Source organism: Oenanthe melanoleuca, chromosome 1A (assembly GCF_029582105.1).
Source record: "Oenanthe melanoleuca isolate GR-GAL-2019-014 chromosome 1A, OMel1.0, whole genome shotgun sequence".
NCBI classification, from domain to species: Eukaryota; Metazoa; Chordata; class Aves; order Passeriformes; family Muscicapidae; genus Oenanthe; species Oenanthe melanoleuca.
In genome coordinates this window covers 17,734,956-17,751,903 of record NC_079334.1, presented here as the reverse complement: position 1 = coordinate 17,751,903, position 16,948 = coordinate 17,734,956, and the positions used below count along the sequence as shown (strand labels likewise).

The window sequence follows — 16,948 nt, the reverse complement described above, 5'->3', positions numbered from 1 at the left end:
ATGAGTGTCTTTAAAAACTTCATGCTGGAATGTCCAAAATTCACTGACACGTTGCCAATCCCTCTAATGTTTTGCTACCAGTATTAAGAGCAAGAAATAAATGCCTTGCCATCAAGATTATTGTACTACTGTCAAACAATGCTGTCACAGGTCAGGCAGTATGCAAACTGAGCAGAAATTAAAAGTTGAGAGTGCCTTATGAGAAAAGCCCAGTGGTAAGGTCATCACCGGCTCAGTGCACATTGGAAAGCAAAGCAGAGCAAGTAACAGTGCCCTAAGACAAAGTGGGTTTCAGGTATTTTGAGCTGATAGAGTTTCATCCTTACAGGATTTGGAACTATGACAGAGACCACAACAGTGGTATTCCATCAGCAGATCAAGCTGCACAACCTAGAAAAATGAGCTTTTGCAGTTTTGGAAGCAGTAGAATGATTTAGCATAACTGCTAATAATAATGGCAACTATCATGTGATTTACTGTAGTTTATACAAAAGGAATTTCTCAATCACTCCTGATGGGGTGACAAATAGAGAATATCATGCAGAGTAGATGATGAAAATATTTCTAGCATATCTTCCAACAAAAAAAAAGCTTTTGTTGTTGCTAAGAAATATGAAAATATAGAAAAAAGGACCTGTAGCAAAGCAACAGAAATGTGCTGTGACATTATCTATGCTAACCTCTAGAGATCACCTGTCTATAAAAAGTTAAAGGGCAGTACTTAATAAGAGTCAGCCACAGCTAAATAATACTTTCCTAGAATATTATTTTGGCAATTGCTTGCAACTTGTCAAGTCACATTTCAGTTGAAAAAAATAGTTAAGTTGTTGAGTGAAAATCTGCTTGGAGCCAGAGAATAATCAAAGTGTTTTCAAATAGTTGTTCACTGCACAAATAAAAAAGTGATAATCCATTGCCTCTATCTGCATGTCAATGCAAGTTGAGATCTTAGACCTAACAGATTTAATAAATGTGCACTATTTGTGCATTCTTTTGGTCATGAATATAACTCATATTAAAATGTATCACAATAAAGTTCAGAAAAATGGGAAGGATTTAATTCAGTACTTGAATTTACCTTTTGACTTCAGGGAACAAGGTGATCTTGATTCAGCCACTTCCTCTGAATTTTTTTTTTCTTCCCTTTAGGATACTGTAATCACTGTGAAGGTTAGCTATGATTTGAAATAACAACTTCAAGCTTCTTATACTTTAGTATATGAAAGGTAAGAATAAAAAGCAATAAAAGAATAATACACAATGCACTAGGAAACAGAGTCTTTTCTTAACAGAGCCTGGAAAATAACCTGATGTTACTTTTTGTGGCTGATACCCATTTTCTTTATGATCTTCACTTGAAGATCATGCATCCCTTACAGGATACCCAATCAGCAAGACATAAGGTCCTTCCTTTAGCCAGTACTAGATTTGACTTTTAATTTGGTTGTAGCTGTGAACCTCTTCAAGATAACCTGAATACTATGGAAAGCAAATCTGCCAGTGGAAAACACTTCTACTGTTTTTTTCTGGAAGAACTTATAAAGAAAGCATCAGCTCTTTAAGTTGTGAAACAATTGAATTTAATACAGTTTAAAATACACATTAAAAGAAGTATCAACAGATGGCTAATCTTAAGACATCACTCTCCAAAACACACATTAGTGGATATTAGCATCTGAAAATCATCAATATTTCTGCATAAACTATGAGAGAGTATGGAAAATGTAATTTTCAGAGAACATAATTGACAACCAAGTGGTTAATGAACTGAATGAAGGTGATGAATCAGTCCATGAAAGAGCCTTTTGCCTGCAGATGCTTTAAATATCTGACTTCTCAATTAGTTCCTTTCCAAGTCTTTAATTACAGAAGTAAATCTATAGCAGCAAATATCTTCATTACAGATGCTCTCCACGTTTGTTTTTTAATTCAGTTTTCTGCATAAAATACCCATACATTTATTTCTAAGCACCTGAAAACTACTGGTACCTCTTCTTATTTTCCAATAATTCCCAAACTTTTTTTTGAGACCTTCTTCACTCCATTGTAGATTAAAACACAGGCTAGTAAACTTTGCTTTATATTAACCAAATTGCAATAAGATTTCTCTTTAGTACATCATGCTTAAATATAAATTTACTTTCTATTCCCATTTCCATGTTTTGTTTCCTGTGGCCATCAGTGCATAAAAGGGAAAAAGGGGTGGATTTTCCCATGTACTGCAATGATTAGAAAACATTTTTCAAGCAATATAAATTTCTCTTAGCATTTGCATTTGAAGTACAGTGCCCAGTGTCAGAAATATGTAGCATGGTAGCATAATATGTAGCATAACTTCAAATTTCTTCAAACAAAGATGCCCACTCCTGCTCTCACCATCTTCTCCAGCCCTTGCAAATTAAGAGTAGGAATTCCATCCCAGTGATTTCCATTGCCTTTACACTTCCCTCTTTGCAAAATGTACTTTCTCAAGTTAAAAACTAATGCTACTAATCACACTACAGCAAATTAAAAAGTTCAGATATGTCCAAAATGGAAGAGCTGAGGTGATCAAGTCCTTGAATTTTCGGGTGCTTCCAGATATTGCTTTTGTTACAGTATTTTTAATATACCAAACCATAAAAAATGTCTAAAAATATTTCAAAAATGCAGGAGGAACCTTGCTCTGAGTTTTAAAATCTTGTAGTGGTTGCAGCTGCAGAGTTGATGGCATAGGGTCTTATTACAACCTTTCAATCCCTGTTCCTCTGCCACTTTTTCTATAAGTAAAAAGAAAGCTAGAATATCCATAGGTATAAAATGTTGGTTTTTCACTATCAGGAGTCTTCATGTATTTCTGTTGATATCCTTAAAGAAAATCTCTAAAAGAAAAATAAAGCAAGATCAGCTTAAATAATTTAATTTTACAATTCTGTGATATAAAGTACAAGGAGATGAAACAAAACAGAAGAAAAAAAGTGTTAAAGTGAAATAAATACTGTGAGAAAATCAGAAAAAAAAGTCTTATTTTTCTTAGAGTGTGGCAGGGTTTTTTTCCTGAATTAATAGTTTGGTTTTTTCTGAGCACTGGTTATGACTAAAAGAGGGTAGAATCTAAAAGATTTTTCTGTCATTTCCAAACATTAACATTGGATTCATGCTATTTTATAGCCTGCATTTTAAAATGTCCAGAATTCCATTTTGGTTAATTTAATATTTTTCTCTTATTTTCAAAATATTTACATTTAGTAAAATTTTTAATGCATCTGAAGCAGAATTATTGACTAAGGATTGTTGATAAATATTCTGAGAATTACTGCATTGTTCTGCAAATCTCTTTCTCCAAGGGAAGGCTCTGACCTTTGGTAATAAATAAATAGCTCCCCCAAAGAATGATCCATTAAATGATGCATACATTTTGGAATAGTTCTCCAATAATTCTGTCAGTTTTAGAAGGCAATTATGTCCCTTTAAGATCGTGTGTTGTGTAATTTTGAACAACTACCTTTTTATCCCAAATAAGTTTTTTTTCTGCTGAACCTAGCTTTTTTATTTTATTATTTTTAGGCTGGGTTTTGTTTTTTTTTTTAATTAAGAAAAAGTCCTAAAGCCATGGTGTATTCAGTACTAAATTAAAACTAAACAGACATGGAAAGGTTTGCTATTGGTTAGCAAAATATATGTTAGCTCTGAATCCAGCTACCCAAACCAGAAGGCTTTTGTGTCAATACTCTTCCAAAAAAAAAGTATTCTTTGCACTGTGAGGAAACATAAAAATAAATGTGTAAAACATCAATGGTTGAAATGCTTTGGATTATTATATAAAATCCCTCAGGTAGAAAGAAATAAAGTTTTAATTGCCTCATTTATTTTGTTATTATGTCACCTTTAGAGGGTCTATTTCTACAAAAAGTTTGATAAATAAGAAGACTATATTAATTGACTGTTATTAATTTTCAAGAACAGACTCATTGAACTATTAAACTGAATTTTATGTTTTATAATCAAGGGGAAAATATTCATTATGTAGACAGAAATCAGTTCTGTGATTGGTAAAATTTGTTTCTGTATAGCTTTGATGCATTTATCTAGGTAAAGAATGGGAATTTTCTATTGCATTTGTTGTTATACAATTCACAGCACTAAGTCACTGCTAAAATATGTAGATACCAACCTGAAAATCTCTAATGAATGTTAAAAAGAAGAAGATGAAACCAAAGGCCACTGTCCATTCACAGATTGCACTCATGAAATGGTAAGTATAATCCTGATGGAATGAGACATAAAACAAATGTTCAGGTAAAACAAGTAAACAACATATGGGTGGAATGATATAGAAATTTCCTTCTGTAAATTCAACAAGTAAGATTCATCCCTATTGTATAAAGATCAATTCACATTTTGTTTTTACAGAATATAAAAATATTCTGAGTAAATATATGAAGGTTTTATGTGTTACATTAAGTCTTGTGCAGTACCATAAAAGGCAGTACAAGAAAACTACAATTATAGCAGTATCAAAACAAAGGTTGAATATAATATAAACCTGAAAGCATTTAATTGTTACCTTCAGATTACTGAAGCTTTCACTCAGAGCCACTGAGCTCAGTAAATCTGAGCAAATTCTTACCATGTTTTGAAATGGAGGGCTGCCCTTTATGACAGCTCCTGATAAAACTTTTGTTTCTGAAACTGTCATACAAAACCTATGTCACATGACACAAACAGAATGAAAAGTGTTTCCTAACAAGTTATCAACAAACATGCCATCTATTTCAGCAAAAACATTTTTTTCATTCTTGCATCTCATAAAACCCCACAAAACCCACCAAATATTACTGAGATTGTCTAATTTGCAGATTTATCTCACAGCTGCCTTGCCACTGCCTGGTTGAAGTACATTTGCTAAGTGTGCTCTTATTAAGCTCTTCAAGCAGGATTTACTCTGCATTATTTAATCTGTTTTTTTAATATCTCCTTTTAGCAAAATTTGTCCAAAAAGAAAAATTAGTTTTCATAGTTACCATTCTGAAAACACTAAAATAAATTCCAATACCTGCAATTAATGATAGTATGTTTTAGGTCAGACTCCAAATATTTATGACAGTATTAAAGACTATTTAATAAAGAATGATAAAAAGGCTGAGAAAACCAATGCTGCAGAAAACCTCAAAAACTACAGAATTAAATTGGTCCAATTTTTGTTTCATGTAAGAAGTTCATTTTCAAGAAAACTGACTATAAAAGGAAGTAGAACAACCAATTTCCAGAATATCTTTTTTTGGTAGTCTTTTTCTATGGGAAACTTTCAAATTCTTGGTCAAAATTAAAGTCGAACTCTGAAGATTGATCATCTGTCACAAGTTTTCTTACCCACACCACAAATACCTTTCTAATAAAGAAGTGACTGGAAACCAGCATTTCACAAAGTTTTTCATGATAATGTACTATTTGAAGTCTCTGACATGTTAGCAATGCTTTAAGATAAATATAACAGCATTCCCCAAATAATTTCACACAAGGTAAGTTGGCTACCTAGTAAGATTTTACCTTTTCACCTGGAGTCCAATCAATTTTTGTCATGGAAATTTTGGAAGCAAACACAATCACTGGGAAAAAAACAGTGTAAAGGAAACTATGCAATAATAGTGAGTAAAAGTGAAAATGTCTGCTTACCAAAAAAAAAAAAAAAAAAAAAAAAAAAAAAAAAAAAAAAAAAAAAACCAACAAACCCAGACCATCTTCTGCTTCTGTAGCACAGGAGATCCGAAACAACCAGAATATCAAATCAAGGTATTAAGAATACAAGCAAAAGAAACACATTATTACAAAGGAAGTGATTGCAGCAATCAAAACACATTTCTGCACAAATGATGATTTCTGTAGGTTCTTTCAAAGTACAGACAGTAAGGGAGATAATCCAAAACTTAGGTGGCATTTGTGATCAAGAACTGTGGGAGCAGAGTCCTGCACTGCTGGAAGTGGAACAATGTTGGTTTCCAGTGATGCACAAAAGCCTTGATCTGTCTGTACACCTTCCTCTCAGGACTGAGCCCTCTTTCAAAGCCCTTTCACAGCTGATGAAACCACAAGCAGGCTGTAGCTGCCTGACTCATGTGATGAGCTGCTGCAATCAGTTTTCAACACTGGCAGATCACCCAAGGCCAATAAAATCAGGGAGATTAATTATAGCATGCCAAGAGAAAAACCAGGAAGTTGTGCAGTGTGACTTTAGGAGAGGTGATTATTGAGGTCAAGAACCCAGCAACATGACCAAAACTGTCTGCTTAGGCTTGTATGCCACCTGTTTTTTTAATTTCTGTGTGTTTGGCTTATTGTAGAAGCAGTGGCTCTCTTTTTCAGACCTTCCTCCCTACTCTCCTTCAAGTGAAGGAGGTTGGAAAGTTACTCTAGCTTCACTAGTGTATGATTCTGTAAAAACACTGGGGTGTTGTTTTTAAATATACCACTGAAGTAAGAGATAAAGCTTTTTAGAAGCCCCCAAAACTCATCTTTATGCTATTAATGGTGTCTCAACATGCTGTATTATATACAATAGAGAGCCTTAAGTAAAGAGTGTGACCTCATTTTTATTCTTTATCAGCAATGACTTAACTTAAAAAGGAAAACCGAGAACATGTAAAGGGAAAACCATGGGACACACTGTAAAGGATACTGGGAATAAAAGCAATGCATGATATGACAGATATGGCCATCCTAATGTGGCACACAAATTGAGTGTTCCATCGTGGGCAGGACTTGTAAGAGATTATAGACTGAAGTGTGATGTATACAACACCCGAGCCAAATGCCACCAAAGCTCCTATGTCATGGACACTGGGAACAGCCAGCTCCTGGAAAGAGAATCAGCACAGTGGTTAGCTGCTATTGCCTGAAGAAACTAGCAGGTAGTGCACATGAATTTAAATTTTCTGCATGACATACTGATTAGAGGAACTAGACTGAATACCAAAGAAATAATTTTGAATTCCAGCTTTGCTTTGGTCTCCTGACTTGAAACATCACCTGACCTTGAGCAAATCTCACATCCTCTTCATGTCTCAGTTATTCTATTGGCAAATGGGGATGGGAATGTACTGTTCACTAGTTGTATATATATAGTGAAAAGGTTGAAGGCTTGCAAGCAACCATTTCCAGCTTCCTGGGCAATTAAGGATGCTTGAAGATCAGCTGGATCAGATGCTTTGCTAGATTTGATCCTTATCATGCTCAGAACCCTTTGTACAAACTGCTCTTAATATGAAAAGCAGGGTGAAAGCAGAGGAAATAGAAATTAGGTGAGGAAGGAGTTTATGGACTGGCAATGAGACACAACAGAGATTAGATAAGAACCAGTGTTATAACTCTCAAGGAATCCCATTGGATCAAAGTTTCTGCTTCCCTGACTCTCACAAATTGTTTTGCATTCCTGATTTGTCTTTTCCCTGTTGAAGCAGAGTTTGCTTTCTAATTCAGTCAGGCATCATCCAACAATTTTTTGGTGCCACATATAAATCTTATCAATAAGAACAGAGGTATTTTAAAGTAAAATATTACTGGAATAGACTGCACTACCTCTGGTGTTTGCAATCCATACACACTGCCTGGATGCAAAGCTAAAAAGAACAAGTTATCATCCATTTATTGTCTGAAAATACCATTTCCATTACAAGTAAAATTATACTGGCTCTTGAAGCCCCAGCAATCATTTTTTTCAATTTCTCTGCATGTCATCATGTCACTATATGAGCACAACAGTATTTAACAAAATGTTCCAAGGTAGACCACCCTTTAAAAGAAGCAATGCAGCTGTTTCCACAGATTTTAAGGCAATATCTCAAGCTGCCTGACAATTAAATTTAACTTGATTCTAGGTTGAAACTTTCAGTGCAATTCTTTAATATACATGTGTCAAAATCTACCTTATTATACACTTCCTCACTAGACAAGGTGAAATAAATAATCTGTTTCAGCTTTTTTTTTTCCTCCCTATTGAATTTTCTTTCAGACACTGAGGGGTGAACTTCAGTTTGCAATGAGATGTCTAACCTTTCCTGGCAAAGTAAGCAGTAGTTCTACATGTCTATATCAAAAGATAAAACATGTTGTTACACCATCTCCTACAGACTCAAAAGTTTAACAGGCTGATATTGTGTTCAGTGCTCTAACCTGTCAGATAGGATTAGTTTATTTTGTAGAAAATGCTGTGAGTGTGCCATCATTCAGCCAAAAATGCAGATTCTTTTGTTAGTCTGACTTACTCTGCCCCACCTGGTTGTAAGCAAACTAACTTGGAATAGCAAAGATTTTACATTCAAATTTTCACAGAAAAATTTACAGAAAAAAAGAATCCATATAGTACAGACCTGTTACAAAACAAGCACACAAAAAACCCCTTAATGGCATAACTGCACAAGCAAAAATTCTCCTGCATAGGGAGGAAACAAATCTATTTCTGTAAAGCTACTGAAAAAAGGAAAGAGCAGGAAAGGCACCTTTACTCCATTTTCCAAGGATCCACATGAGGATAATGTTAATCACTGTTATCTAGCTGAGTTTTTTAATGGCAAAACAACTTATTTTCATTTTTGATATGAAATTTTCAGTCATACCTGAAAAGTTGCAACTATGCCCATTCCAGTGCAGCCCATCAATCCCACACATAATGTAAACATATTGCATGAAGACCTAACAAAGTGTGATGATTCATTTTGCTTCTCTATTAATAAGTATCTGATGTACATTGTAATTGCAGCTGAAAAAAAACAAAAACAAAGTGTTTTGTTCAATGATCACATACTGATTACATTTTAACACCTTTTCCTGTAACTCATGACATGCAGAATAAAATTATAAACGTTATACAATAAATAATACTACCTTAACTGGAATGAAGAAGTTAATTCAAATGAACTTTCAGATAGAACTTCAACATTATCTTTGTCTTAAAATTAATTTATGCTATCTAGATTAAAATTGCTATCTAGAACTAACTGCACATCAGTTCAAGAAAAGCACTAATTTAAATCCCATTCTCCTGGGTGCTTTGGGCACAGAGGCATTGCCATCCCACATTAGGAAGAAGATGCTACAGGGAGATAAGAACCATAAGCTGGAGGTGGGAGGCTTTATTCTGCTCTCAGATGAAATCTTGTACCAGAACTACAACTCCTTATAATGGATGGTCTGAAGAATTAATTCCTTTTTGTAATCACTGCATATCTGGCCCTAATATGCAGTTCAGTCCTGGAAAACACCTGTACTGAATTAGGAAATCATGATTCTTCAGGATATAATAAACTGTAGACTGAATTCTGCAGTTCCATAACACAGAATACAGTCTCAGTCTATCTACAGCTGGAAAAATAAATCAGGTAACTTTGCCCAGGCACTATGAGGTTACATGAAAAACTCCAAGATAGGGTGACTGAACGAGGCTCTTATAAAAGGTAAAATATGTGATTTTTACTTCACCTTAAGGCCATCACAGCTACATGTATACAGAGGTATACAGCTCTTGATCCTCATCCCCTTAAAAAATAATAGAAAATGCCAAACTTCCTGATTCCCATAAGTCATTTTGTAGAAAAGTGGGCATGTTGCTTCAATACTGTTCTTCCCCTACATCACAGTTTTTGCAGAGTAATTATACCATTTTTGTTCCACTTTTATTTCCAGAGTGTTGACTACTTTGCACTGATGAGGTGCTCTGAAGAGACACAAGTGCCTTTAAGCCTGCACTAACTGCTCCTCAGGACCCAGCTCTCCAGGTATTACTTACACCTGATACTGCCATTTGACTGCAGAGAATTTTTTCTGCAGAATATTGAATTCACTTCTGTAATTAAAGCAGTTGTTAGATGTTACTAATTCTGGTTTCTTCATTCTGGTCAACCCAAATACTTTATACATACCTAGAAGTGCTGAAATATTAATCATAAAACCAAAAACACCACTCTCAGGAGGTTTAGTTCCAGTGTCACTAAAGCAGGAAGAGAGACAAATTAAAAGTTAATTAAGACCTGTGAAACATAAATGAGACAGTTGAAATCCCAGGAGAAATATAATTTGTGTGTACTCCTGCTATGTGTGTAAGGCAATTAATCTTCTGTTGCACACTTAGCCTCCATTTGTAGTAGAGAATTCTTTCCAAAAAGAAAGCATATTTTGAAATCATACTCTTTGAACTGTATTTCTTCTTTTTCTGTATGCAATATGTAAATGCAATATGTGACAGACCTGTATTTTGGTCATGAATGACATGATTACATAAATGACATTTTAGAATTAATGTTTCTTTTATCTGCTGAATTAACACTGTGATAGAGTAAAATATATCTAATGGCAGTCATATCTTAAGATGTGAGAGAATTTGGTTTAATTTCCTTAAAAAGACTTTACCCTATGAGAGAAATTTTGTTCCAATGACCAGGAATATTCCTAGCAACTGTTTAATTTACTAATGTAGATACAGCTTAAGAATACTCCATCTCCAAAGTGTTGTCTCTTCTGATGAAACTCTTCACCCTTATAGGAAATAATTAGAAGTTCAGTGGAACAGAGAGAGGGAGCATGAGTGTGAGAATATCTACAGAATTTATATACATATCTACATGCATGTCTATATATATATATGAAAAAATGTAATGTATACAAAATATTTGTTTTGTAGAAAATGGAACATCTTCATCATAGAATCCTTTTCCCTCTTTTCCCTCTTCTCCCTATGTGCAAACACCCACCCCAGAGAATGCCCTTTTCTTACAGAATGGACATACTCCTGTGAATATGTGGGCTCAGGACCCCTCAAGCAGAATTCTTCTATGGAAGGTGAGTGCTCTCTTGAAAGAACAGTATTACAATCTTGCCATCTCTTTGTACTATTTTTTTTTTCTCTGATGTCTATTTTTTCTTGTTTAACATACAACCAGTTGATATCTATTTGATAGACGGTTCTGTTGGCAAGGCCAATGGATAACATCTAGTTCTTCAGTCTTCACATAATTTGGGTGTGAGCTAGGTTTTCAGTCACAGGGCAGTGCCAAGAGGCAGGAGATATCACTCACTAAGAGCACCTGAAAGGGGACTGTAGCCAGGTGGGGGGTGAACTCAATAGGTAACAAGCAATAGGACAAGAAGAAATGGCCTCAAGTTGTGCCAGGGGATATTTAAACTGGATGTCAGGGAAAATTGCCCCACAGAAAGGGTGTTTAGACATCAGAATGGACTGCCCAGAGAGGTGGTGGAGTCACCATCCCTGGAAATGCTAAAGGAAAGCCTGGACTTAGTGCCATGGTCTGGTTGACATGGTGGATGGAGCTCAGTCACAGTTTGTACTCGGTAACCTCAGAGGTCTTTTCCAGCCTAGGCACACTCTGTGATTCTGTGTATAACAGGACAGGTAGGTACTAGCAAGGGATATTTTTATATGTCATTCAAGAAGATTAATACTCTTCATTCCAACAGTGAGGCAGGATTAGGTTTCAGTGCTAAGATTCTGAAGCTACCACTGAGCACAGCCAAAATGACCTCAGCAGGAACGCTCTTCAAGCAAAAGAGAAAGTGCTCTCTACTTCAGCAATCACTTTCAAGGATTTTGACAAATTTGTTAAGTTCAGGGCAGAAGAGTATGACCATCTCAAATGACTTGATTATTTTAGAAATTAATTTTTGCTCTCCAACCCCTCCTATGTCATAGAAGGATTTGTTTAACAAAAGTTGCTAAGTTGATTTATCAGCAACAGGAGGAAGCTTAGCACAAAGGTAGGATCTTTTTCTATGAAAAGTTGATGCAAAAAAGAAAAAAATAGAGAAAATTAATATATTTCTTTTTACTAGATGGGTTCCAGATTCTCAAACAACAAACATTTGGGCCAAGTTTTTAGACAAGTTTTTGCAACTTGTCAGGCTTTAGGAATCCCTATTCACCTGAATTTTCTTGTTGTAATCCTTTCTGAAGACTTGTTCCAGCTTGTAGTCTATATTAATCTTGCTTAGTTTTGACAGTGAAATTGATGAAAACAGTAAACTAAGATTTTTTGTTTGTTTGTTTGACACATCTGAAAATAATCTTAATTCATGTTTAATTTAGCCAATTTTTAACCTTGAACTTCATCTTTTCTTTTTGTTTATGGAGTGTTTTCATTAATTCGACAAAGGAATCCATTTAAAATGTGGGCCACTTGTGACAATCTTCAAGGACTTTTTCAAATCAGAAACCACTCTGTGATAAGTACAGGACTGTAATCACTTCAAAGCTTTTGAAGGACTTTAGGTGAGAAGAGAGTGGAATTGGCACACACATAGAAAGCCATTTGAAGTTCTTGGAACACCTCATAAGAGCAATCCAAATAACCTGAAATTGCACTGAACTCCATTTTTTAACAACATATTTTCTCAAGCAAGATTTATAGGTGATTTTTGCTGCTGGGGATTTTTAAACTCAACAATCTTAAGATTATGCTGTAAAGAAAATTCATACCAGGAATATTATATCACAATCTATTTACAATGTACTGCACTGGACTTTTAAGCACACAATCTTCTTAATGCTATATTTTCCATTTAAAATCCCTGAAGCTAAATGAAGACTTGGGTTCATACTAATTTTTCTTCAAGTCTGCTGCTTTTGAAAAAAAGATTAACCAAAAAAAAAAAAAATATTGATGACAGCCCCCTCCTTTTTATAAAACAAAAAAAGGAAATGGCACATTTGAAACAAAAAGGTGCTCACTTATTTGAGCTGGTGCACAGGTGATCTCTACCACCATGGAAAAGATGAAGAACCCTGCACGAAAATGACAGGGTTTTTGTGTCATCATCTCATGCAGTAGAATTATAAAATCTAACAGTCTTTTGAAGAGCAGAAAGACAAGAAGGTGAAGGAGACAAGCAATAAATATTCTAGGGCCAAAAGACTTATTATCATCATTGAATTTTCTTCAGAGCGATCATAAACTATCTCTCTTCAAACTGAAGTTCCAAATTTTTAAAATAGGAAGATTCTATGCCACCTACAGGGATTCTGATTTCTCCAAAGGTACCAACTGGTCACAAATACCTCAGGAAAATTTCCTTTACTCTTTCCCTGAGAATTCAAATGAGCAAACAGCCAAATTGTTTTGAATTTTGAGCAATATGAGTAACAGGACTAATTTGGGCACAACCTCATCATCTTTTAGGACCCAGCTGCCAGAAAACACAAAATCATATTCATTTTATCTACCAAGAAATGTATTTATATGGTTTACTTGATGAGACATTAGCACAGCCTCAATAACAAATTTAGGTGTGGTCTCTCGGTACATTGACATTCTGACAGCTGCTACATTGTAAGCAAATAAAATTAATGTGACTTCAGGGCATACACAGAGTACTTGGGGAATGTATGTAAGAATTACAGAAATGTTGAACTAAAGTCTGTCAGTATTCTTCTCCTCTGTGCAACTGGAATTTCCCCATATGAGCTCTATTTAATTCTTATAGTTCATTTTAAGATATTGCACAACTGAAAGGTTGCAACATTCTTCCTCTTTTTTAACACTCTTAGTTTTACTAAATCACATTCTCAATCACATGATTCAAATTCTTAGGCTAAAGCAATGACCTGCAAATTAAGAATATGAATATGGTATGACTATTGTCCTGAGTACTTAGAAGAAAACCTTGTATTATTCTCAAGTGCATCTTGTAAGTTCTTATGCTTAGACCATGTGCCTTTAGAATTGTTGCAGCTGCTTCACCAACAGTCAACATATATCCTTAGACTAAATGGGGTGTTAAAAGGATGTAACATAAATAAGACTTCGAAATACCTTTACAAGTAAATGCAAAGGTGCATGTGGGTGGGGAATCACTGGTGCTGCCTCTTAGGCCTTTGGGGTTTTTTAGGGCTTATGGACTTTTATTGTGATTTTCTGGAAGCTATTCCATTAAGTTGATATAACTATGGCAGCTGTGATACATTCATTAGGGTTGTACAGCTGTGATTTAAAGCTTTGGTCCATCCCTTTTAGAAAGAATGACACAATTACGATACCTGGGCTGTCCAAAACTTAACTGCAAACAAAACTATACATAAAAACCACATCCCATTCTCTCATATATTTTATTCCATGATATGGATTCAACATAAGAAACATAATTTGTCAGGGTTTCAAAATATTTCTGAACCCAAATCATGTACAGTTATATCAAATTATTTATTTTTGCACTTAATAATGGATAAATTGCACTGATCCCAGGCACTTTTGTGTTAGTAAAGCTTTGTGTGCAATCAAGGATGAGCAGTAGGGTATTTGTTCAAGTACAAGAACAAGGCTTTCTAAGAGCTTTCCAGATTTTTGAAGAGAGTCTTAAAAAGTTTTGCTAATATAAGCATGAAGCCCAACTTTCTCTGGCTCAATCTGAATGAAGCTCAGCTACCTTGTGGGTTGTGGTGTCATTTGCTCTTGCCCATGATGACAAATCCCTATTTTCGATCAGATTTTCTTGTATGTGCCAATCAGGTTAGCAGTCTTCTGAAATGGTGCATGTCCAAAAAGTCCTTCCAGGAATTAGGCCTGTATGTATCTTGAAAGATGTATTTTAAAACCTTGTTTAGATCTTCTGTGTATCAGAGACACTCTTGGATTTCTGGCTAATCTTCAATCTATTTGAGGTAGATACTAACATTTTCATAGTTTAGATTTAAGTGGTAACATAAGCCATGAATAAAGAATGATTCACACAGAATCACACTTAAATGAAAAAGTTATAGAAAAGAGATGCCAGGCATCTCTTGGAAAGTCTTTTAAACTCATTGATCCTGTAGTGAAATATAAAAAAATGCATGTCTGTGGGGATGTGTCTATTGCAAAAGCCATCACAGGGCTTCGAGTCCAGTCATCATCCGGCGTACTTTGGCCTAGTTCTGGACTTATACAAACAAAATTACACTCCCACCATGTAATCGTAACATTTTTCTGGGATCAGGCCTGCCTTGGCTGCAGCAGAAAACTTCGTGTCCTTTCCGTGGTGTGTGGGTGTCGGTGTCCCGCGGCTCTCGGGGGTGCGATGGGCGCCGCGGTGCCGGCGTGTCCCTGTCCCGGGGAGCACCGCCGCCACCGCCTCTCCCGCGGGACCCTCCGGGAATGTCCCGGACACCGCCCGTGCTCGCACACACACTCACACTCACACACACTCACACTCACACACACACACACACACACACACACACAGCCGCGCTCCTCGGCCCGCCTCACCTGATGTACGGAACGAGGGGCTCGACGTGCCCCGCCAGCACGGCGATGGCGTAGGAGATGATGAAGGCGGCCGAGGACCAGCTGACGAGCAGCGCGGGCACGGCGGCCACGCCGGGCATGCGGCACGGCATGGCCGGGGCTGCCCGCCCGGGGCATCGGACGGGACGCGGGGCTCTGTGCCGCCCAGCCCCGGCGATTTACCCGAACAACAGCGGAGGTTCACCGGGATGCCCCGCCGGCCGCTGCCTTCCCTTCACTTTCGGTTCTCCGCCGCGCTCCCCGCCCCCGACGGCGGCGGAGCCAGGCACGGCCGTGCGCCCCTTCGCGTGTCCCGCTGCCGGCGCCGGGAGCGCTCGGCAGCCTTTGTGCCCGCAGAAGGTGTCCCCGGAGCCGGGCACGCAGCCCGTGTCCCCGCCGCCGGCACGGCCGCACACGCCCCGTCGGGGCAGGGCGGCGGGCGCTGAGATGCTGCCGGGAGCGCACGGTCTGCGGGCAGTGCCGGCGGCCTGTGCCTTCGCCGCGGAACCTGAAAGGGCTGACCTGGGCTCCAGTGGCAGCTGCAGGGGCTCTCTGCGGCTCGCCGGCCGTGGGGCACGGAAACCGGGTCAGAAACTCCCGTCACGGAGTCCTGCACGAACCTCATCCTTTCGCTTCAAACACATAATGTAGCCTTGATTTGCAAATGTTCCCTGAGATTCACTTTTCCACGTGCTTAGAGGGAAACCATAGCTTAATTCAAAATCGTGCCATGTTCAGCATTTGGTTTGAGCTGTATCCATGGACAATCTGTCACGGGTGTTTCTGCTTCCTTTGATTGCAGTTATCAGCCTTCCAAACCAACACCTAAACTCGAGGTCACCATTCTGCTACAAAGACATGTGTGCATATTCTCCCTGAGAATGTGTTGAGGGTCTGGCCTTTGGTGCACATTCCCTGTGGTGGATGTGCACAAGGTGAGTACTTAGCATAACTCTGAATGTATTAGGAAGGGAAAGAGAAATGCAATGAAGTAAAAGCACTAGGGACAGTATATCTTCAAGCAAGTACAGAAAAGTAATAAGAAAATATTCTACCACTAAGACTGAAGGTATTCTACAACCTTCTTCTTGGCACTAACAAGTTGCTCATGTTCTTAACATATAAATTGAGCATAATAGTTCACACCATGCCACAAATTTATACTTCACATTTCCACAGCTAAACTGCCTTCTAGTAATTTTGAGTGACAGAAATTTCTGACTGGAAGAACATGTTTATTTCTCTTTTATGTTAAAGATTCAAAAATAATGGAAGGCAATTAATATATTAGCTGTCTTAATATGCTGGTTCAAAAATTTCTGTTCAATTATACCTCAGTATCAGATATCTTGGGGTTTTTTCCTCTTGAAACAGAAAATTAAAGAAATACCATACAGGAACTAAATCTAGTCTTTTTGGTAAATAAATGAACGGCAGAAACGTACTGATGGTAATTCTATTTATAGCAGTAGAATTTTAATTTTTTGTGTATCAGTAATTCAGTATTCTGGTTTGGTCCCCTGCAAAAAAAAAGAAGATGGTATTCACTTTATTTTACTGCATCAATATTTAAGTCATATTGTTGAAAGAATGTTCCATCCTCAGTTCTGCAAGTTCCTTGTATTACCTTTAGTTTTGTAAGTAGCAAATAGATTGTTCTTAAGAGTGAGTTGAGCATTTAAATTATTCACATGACTTTTGAAGAGCCT

The 16,948-nt window shown here is 37.0% G+C and overlaps 1 protein-coding gene across 1 annotated transcript; it reads right to left on the bottom strand.

Moving 5' to 3' along the window:
- Positions 1-1,557: 1,557 nt before the first annotated feature.
- On the bottom strand, positions 1,558-15,663 carry DRAM1 (DNA damage regulated autophagy modulator 1). The gene is made up of 7 exons (XM_056515927.1): positions 15,222-15,663; positions 9,894-9,961; positions 8,592-8,734; positions 6,656-6,833; positions 5,530-5,588; positions 4,154-4,246; positions 1,558-2,861 (listed from the first exon to the last, which is right to left on the bottom strand). The coding sequence occupies exons 1-7, from the start codon at positions 15,350-15,352 to the stop codon at positions 2,817-2,819; spliced, it is 717 nt and encodes a 238-aa protein (XP_056371902.1). The 5' UTR covers positions 15,353-15,663; the 3' UTR covers positions 1,558-2,816.
- Between the last annotated feature and the right edge of the window lie 1,285 nt (positions 15,664-16,948).